At 39.2% G+C, this 22,516-nt stretch overlaps 1 protein-coding gene across 4 annotated transcripts in view; it reads left to right on the top strand.

Moving 5' to 3' along the window:
• The window catches only part of LOC136864206 (ras-like GTP-binding protein Rho1), a 204,597-nt gene that overhangs the window by 113,597 nt on the left and 68,484 nt on the right, over window positions 1–22,516 (top strand). For all 4 annotated transcript variants that reach the window (XM_067140901.2, XM_067140899.2, XM_067140902.2 and 1 more), the window contains one exon: window positions 1,093–1,253. In XM_067140901.2, the coding sequence (XP_066997002.1) occupies window positions 1,098–1,253 (156 nt within the window). In that variant the 5' untranslated portion in view covers window positions 1,093–1,097. The remainder of the gene's footprint in view (window positions 1–1,092; window positions 1,254–22,516) is intronic.

Below are 22,516 nucleotides of genomic sequence, written 5' to 3'. Positions count from 1 at the left end.
AAGTAGAATTAGAACAGCCTACAACAATATGTGTTGAAAATAAATGGTTCAAGAGTGATTTAGTTTTCTCTGATGCTTGCATACAGTGAGACATAGTGTAGAAAGTAGCACACTGTTCAACTTCAGTGAATCGCCACGAAACCGAATTATCGTAGGTTAAGATTTTCATTTCCGTGTTGACGTATAACTAATATAATAGTTTGAAGGATGTTCCACTATTCAACACATTGTAAAATATATTAAATTTATTGGGCGAAAACCGGTTTCGACTCCCTTGGAGTCATCATCAGTTCTTGTTCAATATCAAATCAAGGGGAATCTGATAACAATCATCATTAGGGTTGCCTACATACAACTTCATTGGTTGACATAAGACATCATAATAAAAAATTACACACATAATGGCGATTGCCTAAAAACACATCAATGGGTTGCAAAACATACACCTTGAATTGTAACACACAAATAGTATGCGATACTTTGCAACCCATTGATGTGTTTTTAGGCAATCGCCATAAGTGTATGTAATTTTTTAATATGTCTTATGTCAACCAATCGTGTTGTATGTAGGCAACCCTAATGATGATTATCAGATTCCCCTTGATTTGATATTCAACAAGAACTGATAATGACTCCAAGGGAGTCGAAACCGGTCTTCGCCCAATAAATTTAATATATTTTACAATGTGTTGAATGGTGGAACATCCCTCAAACTCTATTGTATATGAAACTGAATTATCAAAACATATGTAACTGTCAAAGTAACCAGGTGTAGTTGCATCAACAGTATGCAACCTATTGAAAATGCTTTATGCCCAACATTGCTGTAGAATTGGAAAGTTTTATTTATTTTTTTTTTTTTTTTTTAAGTAAGAGACGGTCTGTTGAGAATTATTTGTGAAGAGGAAAATTGTTTTAGAGCTCAGACATACAAAGGAGATACAAAACCCATGAAATCCTGTGCCTTATCCTTATTTCATACATGTTTGAAGTTCTTGTTTACTATGCCTGCCTGGACCATAATTATGAAATATGTTCTGTAATTCTTTGAATAAAATTTTGTATTTTAAACCCCTTTCTGTTTGTTTTCAGACTTCATGGCTGCAATTCGAAAGAAACTAGTTATTGTTGGTGATGGAGCGTGTGGTAAGACATGCCTTCTTATAGTCTTCAGCAAAGACCAGTTCCCAGAAGTGTATGTTCCCACAGTATTTGAGAACTATGTTGCTGATATTGAAGTAGATGGAAAACAGGTATGCATATTTCACTAATATTAATGTAGGAGTAAATATTAGTTTGGACAAATAATAGTGTAAAGAACTGCCTTGTATTCCTAAAATAGTTCAAGCTTAGATAGGCTGAATGGCACAGAGGATAGTGCTAACTATCTGAGAACAAGGTGTTGGGTTTGATCCTGGCTTAGTCCAGTGGTATTTAAAAGTGCTCATACATGACAACCTTCTCATTGGAATTACTGGTAAAGAGAACTGCAGAACAAAATTTCCTGTACTTCGATTTTGTCAAAAGAAGTCTTCTAAAACGTCAGTAGTTCAAAATCGACTTGTGGGTTGTTATAACCTTCTGAACAACCAAATCAAGCCTGTGGGCTTATTTCATCAGTCTCTATAAATTTCAGTTTTACATACATGCATACATTATCATTATAGACTGTTATGTCTTTCAGAGTTCAGTCTGCAAGCCTCTGAGAATTTACTAAACGTCGCCACAATCCTAGATTTGCAACTAATGTTGTGGCCTCATTTAGTTCTGTGCCTCTTGTCTTCAAAACATTAGAAATAGAGTCTAACCATCATCGTCTTGGTCTCTCTCTACTTCTCTTACCCGCCATAGCAGAGTCCATTATTCTCCTAGGTAACCTATCCTCCTCCATTCGCCTCACATGACCCCACCACCAAAGCTGGTTTATGGGTACAGCTTCATCCATAGAGTTCATTCCTAAATTAGCCTTTATCTCCTCATTCCGAGCACCCTCCTGCCATTGTTCCCACCTGTTTGTACCAGCAATCATTCTTGCTACTTTCATGTATGTTACTTCTAACTTATGAATAAGATATCCTGAGTCCACCCAGCTTTCGCTCCCGTAAAGCAAAGTTGGTCTGAAAACAGACCGACGTAAAGATAGTTTTGTCTGGGAGCTGGCTTCCTTCTTACAGAATACTGCTGTTCGCAACTGCGAGCTCACTGCATTAGCTTTACTACACCTTGATTCAATCTCACTTACTGTATTACCATCCTGGGAGAACACAACCTAAATACTTGAAATTATCGACCTGTTCTAGCTTTGTATCACCAATCCAACATTCAAGTCTGTTGAATTTCTTACCTACTGACATCAATTTAGTCTTCGAGAGGCTAATTTTCATATCATACTCATCATCATCATCATCATCATCACTGGCACGACAGCCCTTTGTGGGCCTTGGCCTTCTGAAGCAGTTTTCCCCATTCTTTCCTGTTAAGTGCAGAGCTCCTCCTATTCTTAATTCCAATTACAGTTGAACCTGACTTATACGTATATCAAGGGGAAGAGAAAAAACTACCTGTAACTCAGAATTACTTAGAAATCAGACTTCTGCAATACGCCACATATTTTCTGAAAAACCAATGAAATAGACCTACATGTGTAAATCCTTGCAAATAATAAATACATTAAGACAGAAAATATTATTTTGAACTTGGCCCAACCTTAAAGAAATGAGTTAGTTTGGCTTGTTTCACTTTTCTTGCATAAGAGTATAAACCTCCTTTAGCAAACTTAGTGATGAAACCGAAGCATTTTTACTACAGCTTTTCGCACTGATGTAACGCCTACACACTTCGATTGCACTTAACACTTCACTCAGTTCAGGTGTCAAGATTCAAATCGTTATCTCCATTTCCAATGTCGCTAACGCTTGTAGCTGGTCCATTACTGCCGCGTTGTTGGCATACATCAGCAATAATCTCTTCATCCGGTAGTTCTCCACATACAGCCAGATTGTCATAGAAATGCACAAAAGTATTGAATTCTACACCCTCCGATAGCGCTAACTCATTGCCAGACAAAACTTCATCCCCATAATCATCATTAGAGGCAGCCTCTTCTAGTAAGACACCAGCTTTGCGGAAACAGTTGCTGATTGTGGAGGATGACACCTGCTTCCAGACAGCCGAAATAAAGTCCATGGCTTGTAGAAAATTAATGGAGAGAGGTTAATTTCCTGCATCACTCAGTGTTATTAAATGTTGAACCAGCATTTTTCTGTAATGCACTTTGAAATTTGCAATGATGCTCAATCAAGCGGTGGTAGAACGCGGGTACAGTTAGGAGGGAAAAATTACATTCGGACATTCTCCAGGACGATTTGAGGTAGATGTGCTGCACGACGATCTATAAGGAGGAGGATCTTCTTCTGTTTCTTTTTCATTTTAACGTCCAGTTTTTTCAACCACTATTCCATTAGATTCATATTCCTTAGGATTTTTTTTTTTTTTGCACCCTGAAAACACCTCGGATTCTTCGATTTTTCCTACCACAAGTGGAGGAAGTTTGTCAGATCCATCTATATTGGTGACGAGAAGTACTGTTACACGAATTTTACTTTTCTTCCCTCCATGGTATGAGTCACCTTTTTCAGCTAATGTTTTATTAGGAAGGAGATTGTAGAATAGGCCAGTCTCAGCTGTAGATGTTTGGAGGCTGATAATCGCTTACGATACCCAGCAGAACCTCTTCTTTCCAGTGTTGCACCGTGACGTCTGCAGATTTTGAGTCACCGCAAATTGTTCTCCCTGTTATTTCATGACGATCTTTAAATCCTTGCAACCGTCCTAATGAAGCCTTGAAAGCAGCAGTGATACTCATCATTTAGCTAAATTTATCGCCTTTGCCTTCAGCATGTCTCCACTAATTGGTAGAGCTTCATCCTGCTTTTTCCGGAACCGTGTGAAAAGTGCTTTCTCCAAATCTACATACCTTCCTTCTTGCTGATGGTTGCGCTTTGCTGATTTTGAACCCAGTTTTAAGAACTCATCCAAAATAGCGTATCTTTTACTGCTGGCTGTACATAGCTTGATATAAGCAATCCCTAAGTCTGAAGTGATTTCAGTTTTTGTTTTGTGTGGATTAGCGTCCACTTCTCGTATAACTTTTCCTTTTTCTGTTCTCCATGGCTAATCAAAAGCAACTGAATGACAAAACTACTGTTCAATAGTAAAGACCAGATACCGGCATCGTGGACATTTTACTTCTCTGTTGTTCCCACGAAAGAAATTCTCATATTCAAACAAATTTACTGTATTTTCTTTTGTTTCCGCACCGAAACAGCCCACTTTGCTTGTAATGTATCTTAATCTTTGACGGCGTGTCAAAAACGATGAAGGTAGAGGAGGAGCAAAGGGGCTCGCCTTTGTTAAGCCGCCAGTAAGTGTCAACAATGTCACTCGGCGAAACTGTGTTCTGTTTCAGCACTGAAACCCGATCACTCTACTTCTGCCTATGCCGACAAAGAGGAAACTTCGTAAATACAGTAGTTTCTTTTTAAAAAGCACATTCTCAGCACAATTACGCAAAACTTATATTTCACTGGCACTTTATACGTATAACAGCGAATTACGTATAAACGGATTACGTATAAATAAGATTTAATTAACACGCTTTTAAATTATATTCTGCCGGAACCTAAAGGAAATTTCGTACAAATACGAATTAGTAGAAAAGAGTTACGTATAAAGCAGGTTCAACTGTATCTTTACATCCTCTCTCACCCCTTCTTCCCACCTTAACTTTGGTCTGCCAACTTTCCTGGTTCCTTCTGGTACTGCATTAAATATCTTCTTTATCATTCTGTCATTAGCACGCAACACATGTCCTACCCACTCCAACCTTCTGAATTTTATACAGTTAACAATGTTTGGTTCGTTATATAAATTATACAATTCATGATTATATCTTCTCCAGATATCATTTTCTTCCACTGGCCCAAAAATTTGCCTCAAAATCCTTCTTTCAAATATACCAAGCTGTCTTTCATCAGATTTTGAGTGTGTCCAGGTCTCAGCACCATATGTTAATACTGGCTTTACTAAAACTTTATACATCAGGACTTCAGTTTTCCTAAACAGCAACTTAGACTTCAGATGTTTTCTGAGGCCATGATAGCACTTGTTAGCAGACAGTATACGTTTTTGGATTTCAGAACTAACATTGTTCTTGGAATTAACTTCTGATCCAAAGTAGGTAAAGCTATGCACAACATCAAACTTATACGAGCCAATTTCTCTGAATGTAGACCCACTCAGGTAGTAGTCTTTCTTGGTTACGGGCATATACTTAGTTTTCCCTTCATTAATCTGTAAATTTATCTTTCTTGGTGCTTTTTCAAGGCTTGTGAAAGCTTCTTTCAATGCTCTTGGTGTTCTTGCGATTAAATCAGTATCATCTGCACATGCGAAAATTTGAACTGATTATAAGATGGTTCCCCTTGTGTTGATACTTGCATCTCTAACAACTTTCTCCAGACCTATATTGAACAAAAGGCATGATAATGAATCTCCTTGCCTAACTCCATTCTTGGTCGTTACAGCATTTGAAAACATATTCTGGATCTTAATTTGATTCAGAGTATTTTCCATGGTAGCTTTCACAAGGGCGATCAATTTCTTAGGGACCTCAAACTCCTCCGTTGCTACATAGAGGTTACTTCTATCAATGCTGTCATAGGCTGATCTGAAGTCAATGAAGAGATGTTGTGTATCAATTTCAAATTCTTTACGTTTTTCAAGCATCTGGCGAATTGTGAAAATCTGATCAATAGTAGATCTTCCTTAGCGAAATCCGCATTGATATCTTCCGTAGCGAAATCCGCATTGATAGTCGCCAACCGCAATTTCCACGTAAGGCACCAATCTGCTAAAGAGAATATTGGAAAATATTTTATAAGCAATGGATAATAAGCAGATACCTCTATAGTTAGACCACATCATGATATCACCTTTCTTATGTATTGGGCAGATGATACCTGCGTTCCATTCATCAGAGATTGTTTCAGCTACCCATATCTTGGCCACTAGTTTGTGAAAGTATGTGTAAAATTCTTTTCCAGCATTTTTTACAAGGTCTGATTGTATTAAATCCATTCCCAGGGCTTAGTTATTCTTTAACTTCTTAATGCCAAGCTCAACTTCAACAGTAGGTATCGGTACTTCTATATCTGGTTTTCTTGTATTTACAGGAGGTAAGGTTACTTGGTTATCACCTGGACTTTCATTCATCAGTTCGTCAAAATATTGGGTCCATCTTTTTTGCTTCCTCACTGCCCAGTATTATACCATCTTTATCTTTACACAAACTTGTTCTAGGCTGGAAATCGTTAAGACTTTTATTTAACATCTGATAGAAAGCTCTCACATCATTCATCCCTTTCAGCTGTTCCATTTCTTTTAATTCTTTTCTCTTATACTGTGTCTTTTTCTTCTTGTGCAATCTCTTTTCTTCTCTTCTGGAAGTTCTATACTCTTCCACTGCTTTTCGGGTGTGGTTCCTCTGTCGCATTCTCTTGTATGCTTCATTTTTTAAGGTTGTTGCTCGTGCACACCTTTCATCAAACCAATCGTTGTGCCAGACTTTCTCTTCCCTTCCTAAAACTTCATTTGCAGTTTTTGATAGTACGTCTTTAAGATTCTTCCAGAGTTCATCAATACTGTCACTATTAGGCATATCGGTCAGGGCCTTATTAAGCAAGTTAGCATATCTGAGAGCAGTTTCGGGCTTCTTCAGCCGAGCACTGTTGAACTTTCTTACATTGGATCCATGTACCTTTCTTGCATTAGATATTCGGCTTCTAATAGCTGCTACCACAAGGTAGTGGCCAGTCAATATTGGCCCCCCTATAACTTCTAACATCCATCAAGTTAGAGAAGTGTCTTGCATCTATTAGGTGGTGGTCAATTTGGTTAAAAGTACTTTCATCTGGAGACTTCCATGTAATTTTATATATGTCCTTGTGATTAAAAGTTTTACTTCCCACTACCATATTCCTCGAGGATGCAAAATGTATAAGCCTGATTCCATTATCATTAGAAATATCGTGCAAGCTATATTTTCCAATACAAGGTCTGTGTTAGTCTTCCTTTCCTATCTTCGCATTCAAATCACTGAAGATTATTTTACAGCCTGCTCTTGGGCACTCATTATAAATTTCATCGAATTCATTGTAAAACGAATCTTTATCTTCGTCGCTTTTCTCTTCAGTTGGAGCATGTGCACAGATAAGGCTGTAATTGAAGAAATTCCCTCTAATTCTAAGTCTGCACAATCTATGCGATTTTGCCCGAAAATCCATGATAAGGTGTTTTATCTGCTTATTGACAATAAAGCCAGTACCAAACATGTGATCCTTCATGTGGCAACTATAGAATACCATGTGATTTTTCCTCTATCACTCCTTCACCAATCCATCTCACTTCTTGAATAGCAGTAATATCTAGTCGATACTCATCCAGCTGATCGAGCAACTTTCTGAGGTTTCCAGCTTGGTAAAGAGTTAAAACATTCCACGAACCAATTCTCAAGTCCTGTACACATTTGCGAGGTTGTCGTAAAAAGGTCAGGCCGGCTATTTCTTCTTCAGATTTCGTAAAGAGAGTTTTTTTACGGATTGGTTTATCAGCCCAGCGCCAACCCCCAGCAATCCTGGAGGGCCGATGTTTTCTTTCGGGGTTGTCTCCCTTTTTGAAGCGTCGAGAACTCGCTTTTTCGCTTTTACATGACTTAGCCGTGTACACGCAGTGTATCCGTTGCCCAGGGGCCACGGCGTGGACATGCATGTATCGGACTTGGTAGGAATAAATGGCATTTCCTGTGTTTTATTAGAACACTTCCACCGGCAAGAAGTGAACACACAGGACCACATACTACCTCTACGGCCCCCTCATACCATATTCATTGCCCCAGTTTTCAAGTTCCAAGATATTAGACTGCAGGCTTTCGGCACAGTCTGCCATTAAGACCAAGTCGTCAGCATAGGCCAAACTGCTTACTACATTTCCATCTAACTGAATCCCTCCCTGCCATTTTTATACCTTTCAGCAGATGATCCATGTAAACTACGAACAGCTAAGGTGAAAGATTACAGTCTTGTCTAACCCCTGTAAGTACATAGAACCAAGAACTCATTCTACCATCAATTCTCACTGAAGCCCAATTGTCAACATAAATGCCTTTGATTGATTTTAGTAATCTACCTTTAATTCCATAGTCCCCCAGTATAGTGAACATCTTTTCCCTCGGTACCCTGCGATATGCTTTCTCTAGATCTACGAAACATAAACACAACTGCCTATTCCTCTCGTAGCATTTTTTAATTACCTGGCGCATACTGAAAATCTGATCCTGACAGCCTCTCTGTGGTCTGAAACCACACTGGTTTTCATCCAACTTCCTCTCGACTGATCGCACCCTCCCTTCCAAGATGCCAGTGAATACTTTATCGAGGTATCTCATTGATTAGTATACCACGCAGTTGTTGCAATCCTTCCTGTTCCCTTGCTTATAGACAGATGCAATTACTGCTTTTGTCCAATCTGAAGGTACCTTACCAACACTCCACGCTAATTTTACTACTCTATGAAGCTATTTCATCCCTGCCTTCCCACTAAACTTCACCATTTCAGGTCTAATTTCATCTATTCCTGCTGCCTTATGACAATGGAGTTTATTTACCATACTTTCCACTTCCTCAAGCATACTTTCACCAACATCATTTTCCTTCTCCCCATGAGCTTGGCTGTTTGCAATACCACCAGGATGATTTCCTTTTACGTTGAGATGATGTTCAAAATATTCCTTCCACCTCTCCAGTCATTCCCTGGGATCTATTATGAGTTTACCTGAATTACTCAAAACACTGCTCATTTCCTTTTTCCCTCCCTTCCTAAGATTCTTTATTACTGTCCAGAAAGGTTTCCCTGCTACTTGACCTAGCCTTTCCAGGTTATTACCAAAATCTCCCCATGACCGCTCTCTTTCTTTCATCTACGTACAAATCCCTGTCTGCCTCGGCCCTTGTTTGGAGCCATTTCTGATGAGCCTTCTTTTTACGTTTACAGGCTGCTCTCACTTCATCATTCCACCAAGATGTTCGCCTTTTCCCATCTTTACACACAGTTTTTCCTAGGCATTCCCTTGCTGTTTCTACTACAGCATCCCTGTATGCCACCCATTCCCATTCTATATCCTGAACCTGCTTACTGTCTACTGTTCGATACCTCTCACTAATCATATCCATGTATTTCTAATTTCCTCGTCGTGGAGATTTTCTACCCTTATTCATTTACAGACAGATTTCACTTTCTCTACCCTAGGCCTTGAGATACTTAGTTCTCTACAGATCAGATAGTCTGTATCATCAAAAAATCCGTGAAAAACTCTTACATTCCTAACAGATTTCCTGAATTCAAAGTCTGTTAAGATATAGTCTATTATGGATCTGGTACCCCTAGCCTCCCATGCTTGAAGAATGTATTCGTAACAGCTAAACCCATACTAGCACAGAAGTCCAGCTAATGCTTCCCATTCCCATTAGCTTCCATATCTTCCCCACATTTACCAATTACCCTTTTGTATCCTTCAGTTCTATTCCCAACTCTCGCATTGAAATCGCCCATTAGCACTAGTCTATCCTTGCTGTTGACCCTGACCACGATGTCACTTAATGCTTCATAAAACTTGTCAGCTTCTTCCTCATCTGCATCCTCACATGGTGAATACACGGACACAATTCTTGTCCTAATTCCTCCAACTGACAAATCTACCCACATCATTCGCTCATTTGCGTGCCTAACAGAAACTATGTTGCGTGCAATGGTATTCCTGATAAAGAGCCCTACCCCAGATTCTGCCCTTCCCTTTCTAACACCTGTCAAGTACACTTTATAATCTCCTCTCTCTTCCTCATTATCTCCCCTTACCTGAATATCACTTACTCCTAGCACATCCAGATGCATCCTCTTTGCTGACTCAGCCAGTTCTACCTTTCTTCCATAAGCCCCATTAATATTGATAGCTCCCCATCGAATTCCATTTCGTTCGCCAAGTTGTTTCCAAGGAGTCCCTCGCCTGTCAAATGGGAGTGGGACTCCATTACTCCCATAGGTCTGAGGCTTGCTTAAAATGTTCTGAGCTCGGTAAATTCATGAAGTAGGATGCTACCCTACTTGCACATAGTCCAAGTGAGTATCTCTCCTCTAACGGGTTATGGACCACAGGTGAATTGTATAGTCCTAGCCGCCTGAGCACAAGGAGGGCCATGACTCAGAATATCTCCGAGATGCCCACTCCCATTCCATAACAGAACCATTCATTTACGTTTGAAAACTTAAATTTCACTACTTCAGTTTAAGATGTTTCAATAAAGATTTTTGATGACTTGTAATACACTAAAGAAGTCATGCTGTTAAGAATTTTCCTTTTAACATTAACCATTTATTAACGAACTACTGCCCAAGCTGTAACTACAGTAGACAGTCATACATTACTTTGTGACAAATTGTCCCAATAAGAATTCGTGGAATGAATCTTCAATATAACAGTATGGTGGGGAAAAATTCAAGTAGTTGCCATATAATCATGAGTAACACCCGCACTTTATATTACAGAAATATTGCTCATTAAATTTGGGTGCTAGCCATATTTAAGCCTTTCATATCATGGTCTCATAATACATTGTTCCGATGATTCATCAACGCAGCAACTGCTGTTTCATGTCACACTGAAATCTTGCTCCATCGCTCACTTCCATATTACCGGAACCACATGGTGTGGCAGTTGACTTTGGCAGAACTTTGTGTTCTGAGTGAAGAAGCATGAGTGGCAACAAGTGATGAATTCAAAAAAACGTTTTCCAGTCATTTACTGTCAGTGAGAAACTTTAAGTTGTAATGGAAACTGAAACTATTGGAAATCATGTCACCAGCAGAAAGTATATTGATGAATCGTGTATTCGTGACTGGAGGAAGAAGGAAATGCTATTAAAGAGTAATGGTGTTTGTAGAACTTTCAGAGGCCAGAATGTACAATTTCCTGAATTGAAGAACAGCTTTATACAAACTGTGACGATAAAGTTCGGTGAATAGTCCTGTACTATCAACGTAGATAAACAATGCACGACAGTGACCTTACTGTCCTTAGAAATAGTCTCCTCCCATAACTATGCACTTCTGAGATCGGTGATACATGTTCTGAAAACTTGGCAAGAAGGCTTCCTTTGGGATGGTGTTCGAAAGCCTCGACGCGTTTCGTTGGATGTCAGGAATATCGTTAAATCTCTTTCCTTTCAAAGCGAGTTTGAGTCGGGAATAGGAAGAAGTCTGGTGGATTGAGATCTGGCGAGTATGAGGGATGTTCACGTTGCACCACCCCCTTTTTTGCCATGGACAGTTTGACGATATTGGCTGTGTGTGGGCGAGCGTTATCGTGGACAAAAGACCATGAACCTTGTTGGGCATACTGGAGTCGTACCCTGCGTAGACGTTTCATGAAACGGGTCAAAATTTTAATGTACCGTGCGGCATCAATGTCTTTTGCTCAGGTGGAAATTCCTTGCGGATAATGCCTTGACTATCGAAAAGGTGATGAGCATCGTTTTGGTGCGTGACTTTTCGGCTCGGACCTTTTTGAGATGAGGGGGTCCCGGAGAACACCATTCCATGCTTTGCTGTTTCGTTTCAGGGTCGTGCCTTAGACACCAGGTTTCATCCTCAGTGACGATACAGTTCAAGAAATTTGGTGTCGCTTCTGCTGTTTTGACAAAATCCTGTGAAGGCTCTAAACGTGCCTGCTTCTGATTGTCAGTCAAGTGATGTGGCACAAGACAAGAACATGTTTTCCTCTTCCCTAACTTCTGGGTAACGATTTGTCGCACGGATTCACGGCTAATCTGCAGTTCATCCGCTATCATGCGCACAGTTATTCGCCGATCGTTCGTGATTAATGTCCTCACCTTCTCGATGTTTTCGTGACTGACAGCGGTCGCCGGTCTTCCGCTACGGGGGTTGTCAGAAACACTTTCCCAGCATCCTCGAAAATGGGTGAACCACTCGTACACACACTTCAACATGTACCAGCATCGCAGGAGTTTCTTTTAGTGTCTTGCCAAGCTTAAAACAAAACTGTACATTGATCTTTTGGTCGTTCATGTTCCTGTTCGCAGTCTTACACGGCACACACACACGATGCTCAACGTTTGGAGCAGTTGGTCAAAACAAGCTGCTACGCAGGTGCACCGTTGTCGTCCGTGTTGCCGGATCAACCGTTCTAACTTCATTCACCGAACTTTGTCACAGGTTGTAAATACGTGATAGAAAGAGGTGATCTTCGTTATGGTGTATAGACTAAAATGTGTCAACTAAAATCATAAGAGACCGCAAAGGTACTTAAAAAGGAGGGTTGTAGTGTAAGTTGTGGGTGGTTAAGGAACTTTTATCGAACAAACGGATTACGTATGCAAAGACGTACATCTATTTCAGAGCGTCTCCCTGTTGCCTACGAAAAAAATTGATGTCCCCTCATCACAACATTATTTGTTTGCAGAAGCATAATTCCTTTTTGTTTCCTCAAATTGGGAATACTGATCAGAACCCCGTTTATTTTGAATTGCATACGGTTCACATTAAGGGCTTTAAAATTGATACTATCAGGACAGGCGGGAACGAAAAGCAATGCTGCACGGTAATGTTATACATGTTAGCTGGCAAAAGCAAGCTTCCTCTGTATGGGGTTCTGAAAAGAGAAACTTCCGAAAGGAAATTTGCTGTCTGGTATTTCCTTTCTAACCAAAGAATCCGGCTGAGTGGACAGGACTGGGTGACAGTAATAATGATTAAATTAATGTTGTAATGGTCCACCTTTTCAATACTATAATACAGTAAAACCTCGTTAATTCGAAGTCGTTGGGACTCAAAAATCGGACTTCGAATTACGTGATTTCGAATTAACCGCCAATTCGCAATTCAGAAGTACCAGCTCTTGCCGCGTTACAAAATGTTCTAAGGTCCGTTACTGCATGCAGTTAACCTTGATTCACAGTTTATACCTTTCAAATGCCATGAAAAAAGAACTATTTCCAAAATGTATCCAAGAAGGTGCATTTACAGTATTCAAATAATGCACTTGGATATCTCACTGGCAAACATAACCTCACGCAAAGAAAGAAAAAAAAAAAGCACGATTCAAAGACGAGAAATCTATGCTGGCTCCCATGTGCAAGTACTTTATTCATTGAATTACTATACTGTAAGCATTTTATTTTAGATGCCTTGTATTTACACCAAAAGTGCCCAATGTCCTTAAAATCAAACTTTCCTATGACTATCCTTGCACAATTTCCCGCCATGGCACTTGTACTTCAGAAATGTAAACACTTGCCGCGTCACAAAGTATTCTAAGACTCATTAATACATGCAATCACCTCGATTCACGGTTTAAACCTTTCAAATGCCATGGGAAAAAACTATTTCCAACATGTATCCAACAAGGTGCATTTACAGTGTTCAAATAATGCACTTGGGTAAATCACTTACAAACATAACCTCACGCAACGAAAGAAAAATATCACACAATTCAAAGACGAGGATAAATTATGCTGGTTCCCCTGTGCAAATGTATTATTTTTTGGATTTCTGTACTGTTTGCATTTTTAGATGCTTTCTACTGGCATGGAAAGTGCCCGACGCCCATAACATTGTGGCTTATCGATCTTTCCTATGACGAGGGGATAAAGCTTCTCGCTTCCATGTGCATTGCAATGCACTACAATGACCCCCATCCCTCGTACGATTTTCCGGCTGGTACTTTCTCCTTTAAAACCATATGATCGTTTGGGCTCGCATTAAAATAAAGTAATGCAGTTTCATCGGCACGTTGGTTGCTTTCCCCCCCCGTCAACTGTCGGCATCGCCAGTGTTCGCGGATTCTGTTTTTCCGCACACTGCCTGTTGCGTGATATTATTGGCATTCCTAATACAAAAGAATTCAGATTTCATTCAACTTAGCAATCATGAAGCGCACTGTAGACCCACCGAAGTGAGTGTAAGTGCGGATAGCTACCCCTCCACGTTTCGGAACGCGTGTTCTATTATGATGCGAATAAATTTCGAGTTGAAATTACTCTGTAACATAACTTACTATTGTTTTAAACTGTAAAGGCAGTTTCGAATTAAAAGTCTGAATTTCGGTAATGGGGCAGACATTGTACTTCGAATTACGAATTATCCGTATTTCGAATTAAACAATGTAAATAACATGCAAAACTGTATCTCATGTTTCCGGAAACAAGAGCTGCTTCGAATTAGACAGGATTTTGAATTAACCGATATCGAATTATCGAGGTTCTACTGTATGCATTTTTTTTTTTAAATTACTAAAGACCAAGCTCGATAGCTGCAGTCGCTTAAGTGCGTCCAGTATTCGGGAGATAGTAGGTTCGAACCCCACTGTCGGCGGCTCTGAAAATGGTTTTCCGTGGTTTCCCATTTTCACACCAGGCAAATGTTGGGGCTGTACCTTAAGGCCACGGCCGCTTCCTTCCCACTCCTAGCCCTTTCCTGTCCCATCGTCGCCATAAGACCTACCTGTGTTGGTGTGACGTAAAGCAACTAGCAAAAAAAAAAAAATTACTAAAGTGGGGACTAGTTTTGGCCTTGGCTGGCCATCTTCAGCCTGAATGTAATACATCTAATATCTAAACAAATGTACAAACACACAATTGACATTAAAATCTGGGATGAACTATGTGTAAAATTTGAAAAATAAATTAGGCTCTAAATTCTTAGCATCTGGAGTATGCTCATCATCCAGACTCTTTCTTGCATTCATAGAATTGTTAGTTCCATCATTGCTAATCATTACAATTTCAATTGCAAAACGGGAACTGGTAAACGTTGATTCTGTAGTCAGATCATCAGTCACCAAATCTACTTGAGTGTTGGTAGCAGTATACAAGCCATTGGACGCCACTGCAAATAACCACCAACTGACACAGAACGGCTAGAGGCGTTTCCACATCAGCCAACGTAAATAAAATGAAATGTTCCCATAGTGTTTGTTAAAATTATGCTGAAATGCTGTTGGACATTGTCAGGGCGGCACATGAAGATATGGTTAAAACTGACACATTGCTAATTTGTGTCTGTTATAAATTCGCAGTTCATTGCGGTGTCCATGAAGTTAACCTCTCGTTGCGGCATTTGGTGCATGGCCTATTGTGTTAATACCAATTTAATGGTCTGTTATTGTGGGAATCAACATCTATTGTTGTGTGTCTAGCAGTTCTGCGTCAGCTGGTAATTATTTACAGTGGCGTCCAGTGGCTTGCATACTGCTACCACCACTCGCGTAGATTTGGTGATTGATGATCTGACTACAGAATCATTTACCAGTTCCTGTTTTGCAGTTGAAATTGTTATGATTAGCAGTGATGGAACTAATGATTCTATGAATATTAATGCAAGAAAGAGTCTGGATGATGAGCATACTCCAAATGATAAGAATTTAGAGCCTAATTTATTTTTCAAATTTTACACATAGTTAATCCCAGATCTTAATGTCAGTTGTGTGTTCGTACTTTTGTTTTTATGTCAATTGTGTGTTTGTACATTTTAGTTATTAGATGTATTACATTAAGGCTGAAGATGGCCAGCCAAGGCCGAAACTAGTCCCTAGTTTAGTAATGTAATTCAAAAATATTGCATATTATAGTATTGAAAAGGTGGACCATTAAGACGTTAACCATTATTATTGTGATCGCAGTTCTATATGGATCAAAACCATGAAGTTTATATCCTATGAGGACTAGGTGAAGTATGTTTGGCAACATCGCCTGGGAGCTTCATTGCAGAAGAAGAGCCTGCTCTTGCTTGACAGTTATTGTGGGCATACTACAGATGTCTTAGAACAATTGATAAGTAAAGGAAAATCAGGTGTGGCAATAATTCTAGGAGGGCTGAGCTCTATGCTACAGCCACTGGATGTTTGTGTGAACCGGCCTTTCAAAGCTGCAATGAAGCATCTTTACATTGAGTAGATGGCATCTACCGGCATTCTCGCACTGACACCAACTGGGTGAGTGAAACGACCCGAAGGTGAACTTTTATGCAGATGGATACAGACTGTATGAGATTGCATCTCTAATGACTTGGTGAGGAAACGTTTCAAGAAATGTGGAATTTCAAATTCTATGGATGGTAGTGAGGACAACTATGTATGAGAAGGTGCTGGTGATCGAAGTTCCGATGGTGGTAGTTCTGATAATGTTGAATCGTGACTGATTTATATGTACAACTAGTTTTATTTCTCATTATGATGTTTTATATGACCAATTTTGTAACACATTTGCAGAAATAAAAATACTGTAAGTAAACACGCAATTTTTTATCCTAATTTTGGCGTTATAAATTCAGGTGGCGTGTGTTATTTGGGATTATACGGTAAATTGGAACATTTTTAAATTCCAACTTTTTCTGTTGACTCTACCCTCATGGAAATACATCCCACTTTTAGGTAAAGTAAAATACCTTGAAGTAGGTTAATAGTTTCAATATAACCTTGCCTTTAATGCTAATAAGGTTCTTCCCATATCAGACCACAGTGGAATTCTGATATAGAGACTAAAACATATAGTGAAACCCCATTGTATGTATTTTATTTTTTCCCTGTCCTTTAAAAATGTCTATATTAAACTTCCTTCGGTTACAATGAGAACCCTATCACTGATGCATTCATTGTGTGTGATTAAGCATGGATAATTTTTTCCACTACAGATTTTTGTACACTCCAGCAATATTATATTAACTGCATGTGATCATCTTTGGTATCACTAGCGAGCTCTCTAGTCTACATTCGAAGGCAGTGTATGAGTCTGTTAGTAATACCTGTTAACTGGTGTACTGAAAACAAAATTTACAAGAGGGAACATGTTTTTGTAATAAGTGCATAAATAACATGGCCAAAAGCAGTTCTTACGTCATTAAATAAAGGCCGAAGTAAGCATTTGCTTACTTTTAATGCATTGTTTTCAAGTAAGAATGTGATACACCTCAAGATACAGCAGAGTGAATCACTGATTTCAAAGGTTAATTCAAATTTTCTTGCATATGGTTAAATTTTGGAAAGACTATTCCCATGTAAATTCATAATGAAACTGTTCTTATTATTCTACTTGGGCTTGAAATATGTTTTCATGATACATGCGCGATTAAGTTACGTTAGGTGACTCTTTGAATAATAAAATTGAGACGTTTGCCACAGACGCTTCTGGAGTGATACTATTACAATTTTTAAGAGTGTAATTGAACATACGTGTTCATACCTGCCAACTTTTACGGTTTATCTGTAAAATTTACGGAAATTGCAACGTTTTATGGTTTTACACATGGACGGTGTCATTTTACAACTTCACAGACAAAAATTTGAAACGTTAACATTCGATAATCGCTTCACTTCCGTACAATTGTTTGCGTGGGTCGGTCTTGGTCGAAGGCAAGTCTATGATAGTCAACTCATTCTTTGCTGTGATTGGTATTTTTAACAGTGTGATGTTTGTGTCGTTATTGGAATTGAATTTAAAGCCGGGATAACAGTTCTTTCGTGTGAATCCTCTTTGGTGTGAATCTTACGTGTCAACAGGCTCAGCTCCAAAAATTATTTGTTCTGCTGCGTTCGCTTGTTGTGACAACCTATATCCTTTGACAACATGAGTGTTGTTCTTTGTTTCGAAGTTGGTGTTCCTTGAAAGATTTGACCTTTTAAGGTTAGGACATATTTTAATGAAGTGTTCTATCTAGTTTTTGTGTTATAACTTCATGCTTCGCAGTTTCCTGTATTCATTGGACTAATTACATTCGTTCCAGTGACTGGGTATATTGCTATTAGCGAAGCCCGTTAAATTATAAGGTAGAAGAAGAAGAATTACATTTGTTCCGTGTGTGTGTGTGTGTGTGTGTGTGTTTTACCATGTGCACATTCTTTGTTCACAAGATTGGTGTCGTGTTCATTTAATGGTTTAAGACTTTGTGTGCTTTGACATGTTTCAATGAAGTGTTGGACTGCCTTGAGTGTTTGTTATAATTTTATGTGACTTTCAGTGATCCAGGTTCATTTCGATTTTCAGTACATGTAGAGATATTTGTTCTCAGACAATTTCATACGCTACATTCCTATTGTAGATTATCATGAATGAATCCAGTGAGGAAAAGTACTTCCAGACATTTAAAAAATCTATTCTGTTGATTTTTCGTGCATACTAAAATCAAGAAAGGGAGGAAAATTTGCCTTTTGCATGGTATGTAGGTGTGATATTGCACATGGTGGAAGAAACAATTTAAGTGATGGTGAGTTAGTTATTAGTATTCAGACTTCGAACATAGTGAATGATCCTCAGGATACTGTCTGTGACTACATCAAGTTTCCACTCAAGGATGATTATGTTAACCCATCCGCTTACCTTATAAACATCAGTTCCAGATTTTTAAATTACCATTTGAATGCTGGTGTTTATAAGGTCCATGCAAAACTGTGCTTAAATTATATCACTGCAACTACTGGCTCAAACGTTGTCAAACTTTCATAGAAATACTCAAAAATAATCATTCCAATGGAATGTGCTACATTATAGTGGAAAATATGAACTATGCACTGTAAACTCGCCTAGTAATTCTTACAGTGCGTCGGAACATTTACGTTCGTAATATTTACATCTGCTTCTTGACTCGTATGACCATCACTAACTTCACTAAGCACAGATAATGTATCCACATCACTAGATTCATGGTAGAACTTTCCGATATATTATAATCTTCTTCACAATCGCTATTCAGTAAAATATCCATGACTTCTCACTTGGTAATAGCCTTGCGCGTGCTCATCCTCACTCACTGAACACCTGTGACATCAGTTCAATGCTATGTTCAATTTATGCGGTTAATCCCCTAAACATGACACGCATACATCAGAAGAGACTTCCTTCAGATATAAAGAATGATTGGAATGTTATCTGTTGAGTTTTTAACTACTACCTTCCCTTTACCATCGATAAAGCAGGACGCTGCATTACCCCATCGATTTGACGGTTAGGTGAGCCGGGCACAGGCTCGCGCATTCCATCGATTCGACGGTTAGGTAAGCCGGTGGGTTAAAGCATGCTTGAGTTGCTAGGTTAGACAACATTGAAGATGCACAGTTTTCTTCCATTCGTGTTTTTTTGGAAAATTTTTCTATTATGTTATGCAAGGAAGAGAATGAAACTACAGATGAGGTGATGAATGAGCTTCAGAGGCAGTCCACAGCTCTTCGGGTAGATGACACTTCGGCTGCAAATCAAGATGCTGCAAGTGATTCCAGTTGGGCACAAATATCAAGAATTCGTGGAGCCGATAGACTTCTTAACCCAATCGCATCATTTGACGACCCTAGCTCGTCATAGTTACTCGTGGCATATGAATCAAATGACGAGCTCTGCTCGTGGCGATGCACAGCTGTACATCAATCCATATAGTTCAGTCACTAACCCACAGGCGCCACTTGTATGCATTCTGAGCTGAAGTTTACACATGTGGCTTCGGTTTTTTCCCTTTCACCGGGTTCTCGCAAACTTCCGGAACAAGAGATAAGAGAATCTTTTTTCACATAATTTCGCTCTTGTCAGTTGCCATCATGGCGTCAAGCAGATATGCTGGTGTTGATGAAGAAGGAATACGGAAGCTAATAGATAGTGTTTAGGAGAGTGATATTGAAGGCAGTGATGTTTGTGACGACGAAATAGACCCTGAAGTCCTTAGTTCGAGTACTAGCGGTGCGTATAATAGTTCTGATGACACGGAAAGTGAAGCAAATAACGACGGTGTGCCAAGTCTTTCGAAACGAGTTCGTACCTCGGCACAGACTAACTTGACTGACTGGAACTGGACAAAAAGTGACAATAAACCTGTTCTACATAAGTTTAGTGAATACAGTGGGGTTATTGAAAATTTATTGAAAAAGTTTGATACGCAGCTACTATCTGAACTTTCAGTTTTTTGTGAATACATGAACCCTTTGTTTGACAAAATATCTGTCGAGACAAATTCATATGCAGCAAAACAGTTGAGCAATCCTGACAGAAAAAGTTGAAAGACGATTGAGACTACACCCGACGAAATCAGGGCATATTTTGCGTTAGTTATACTAATGTCACAGGTGCGAAAGTTAAGAATACAGTTATACTGAAGTAAAAACAGGTGTATAAACAATCCTATTTTTCGTGAAACCATGAGCAGGGGAAGATTTATTATAATTTCACGATTTTTACATTTTATTGACGATGAACAAGTCGATAGTAGTGACAAACTAAGAAAGATTAGGCCTATAATACAACATTTCTGCTCCAAATTTTCAGAATTATATTTACCTTCACAAGACATTGCTCCAGATGAAAGTCTAATGAAATTCAGAGGCTGCCTTTCATATGTCCAGTGTAATAGGTCTAAACGTTCTAGGTTTGGAATAAAAATTTACAAAATTTGTGAATCAAGTTCTGGCTACTGTCTGTCTTTCAAAATTTATGTAGGTGATGATGTAACGGATCCAAGTCTGCCAGCAAGTACAAACGTCGTGCTCAACATGTGTGAACCCTTGTTAGGCCGAGGACATACATTGTTTTTAGATAACTGGTATTCTTCCCCAGATTTATTCAAAAGGCTACACGACAAGCAGATGAATGTAATTGGAACTGTTAGACAGAACCGAAAAGACATGCCTCGCGATATCAGTAAGAAGAAACTAAAACGTGGAGAGTATGAGACGTGGGCTGCCAACAGTATGTTGTGTGTGAAGTGGAAAGATAACAAGGATGTTTGCTTTCTCACCACTAAACACAAATCAGCTGACATGACAGGGACAGGCAAACTCAGGCGAAAGAGAGGACAAACCCCGAGGGAAGAAGGGATAAAGCCCAAGTGTGGCCTTGAATACCAGAAGGGGATGGGTGGTGTTGACCTTCAGGATCAGGTTACAGCTCTGTTCCCTGTCATGCGACGCACAGTGAAAGAATATAGGAAAATATTCTTTTACCCCCTAGATATGTGTATTTTCAATTCCTTCACTGTGTATCATAAGATCGCTGCTAACAGAAAGACGAGCTACACGGACTTCCGAACTAGCATTGCGCAGCAGCTACTAGAGACTGTTCAGTTGCCGGAGTACTCGGTTCAAGGTCGACCTTCAGTGAGCACCACCCCAACCAGATTACAAGCTAAATCATGGGCCCACTTTCCCATGCATATTCCCCCTACAGAGAAGAAATCAAAAGTCACAAGAAGGTGTGTTGTGTGCTACAGCCAGGGTAAAAGAAGCGAAAGTTGCTGGCAGTGCAAAAAGTGTGGCGTAGCTCTTCACTTAGAAGAACGTTTTGGGGTGTACCACACCCAGCAGACGTACTAAAATAGCGGCATTGGTAAGTTTATTACTATTCTTTATCATGCATGCAAATTTTCAGAAAGGATTATTTACTTTATGGTTTTGTATGATTTTCTAAATAATAGTGTGATGACGACGGCCGTAGAGCGGTATTTAAATGTGATCTCTTAGTGAACTCCTATGGTATTTAAATGTGAGGCGAATGGGTTAAGTATAACAGCATTTCTGGAGTAATGCTCTCTATTCTCAGCATACCCCATAGCAATGCAGAATGTGAACGTGTTTTCAGCCGTGTAAAGAAAAACGGAACAGAGTTCAGATCATGCATGTCCAATGAATCTCTTGAGTCATTTCTGTTTTGAAGACCTGGGGCCTATTCCACAAAAGTATGGTCTTGTACATTACAAGTTACTAGTGTGGGTTCTTGTATGGAGTTGTACATTTCTGTTCCACAAAAGATTGAAATTCTCTTGTATATTACCAGTGAATTGTTGCAAGTTTTATAAGTGACGACATATCAATAAACATACTACGTCATAGCATGAATCAGCTGTTTTTCATATTCCATTCAATGAATTAGGTTATGCTTGCCTCATTTATCGTAATAATGTATTTCAAGGTAACTTATTCAGCAAAGATTCAAAGTACTAATATTCCTGTGAATTTCTTAATGCTATGATGTTATTTTTCAGTTTATCACCCATTCTGTTTTTTCGCGATCCTCGCATGTGTTTCACAATAGTCTGACATACTTTGGCCGCCAAAGTTAATTGTTACGAAATGGCAAATTCCCCATGAATTGTTGAAATGATGTCGAGAGAGATGAAGTTACTCATTTTGAAGGAAATAGAATGAAGGAAAGATATTTGTTTTGGTGCATTCAGCGAGAGTCTGAATAAAAAAAGACAAAATAAATGGTCGGATGGAAATATGTGACTTGGGGAAAGCTCATGGAGCTTTTGAGGGGAAAACTTGGACGTATGTAAGAGATATTCTGCTCATTAATGATTCCAGGAATGTCCTTCTTGGAACATATTTGTTCAGTATTTTCAGGCCAAGGAACAATTTGAG

Source organism: Anabrus simplex, chromosome 2 (assembly GCF_040414725.1).
Source record: "Anabrus simplex isolate iqAnaSimp1 chromosome 2, ASM4041472v1, whole genome shotgun sequence".
NCBI lineage: Eukaryota > Metazoa > Arthropoda > Insecta > Orthoptera > Tettigoniidae > Anabrus > Anabrus simplex.
Note: the sequence above shows the minus strand (reverse complement) of the source record. Positions and strands in the feature narration are given on the sequence as shown.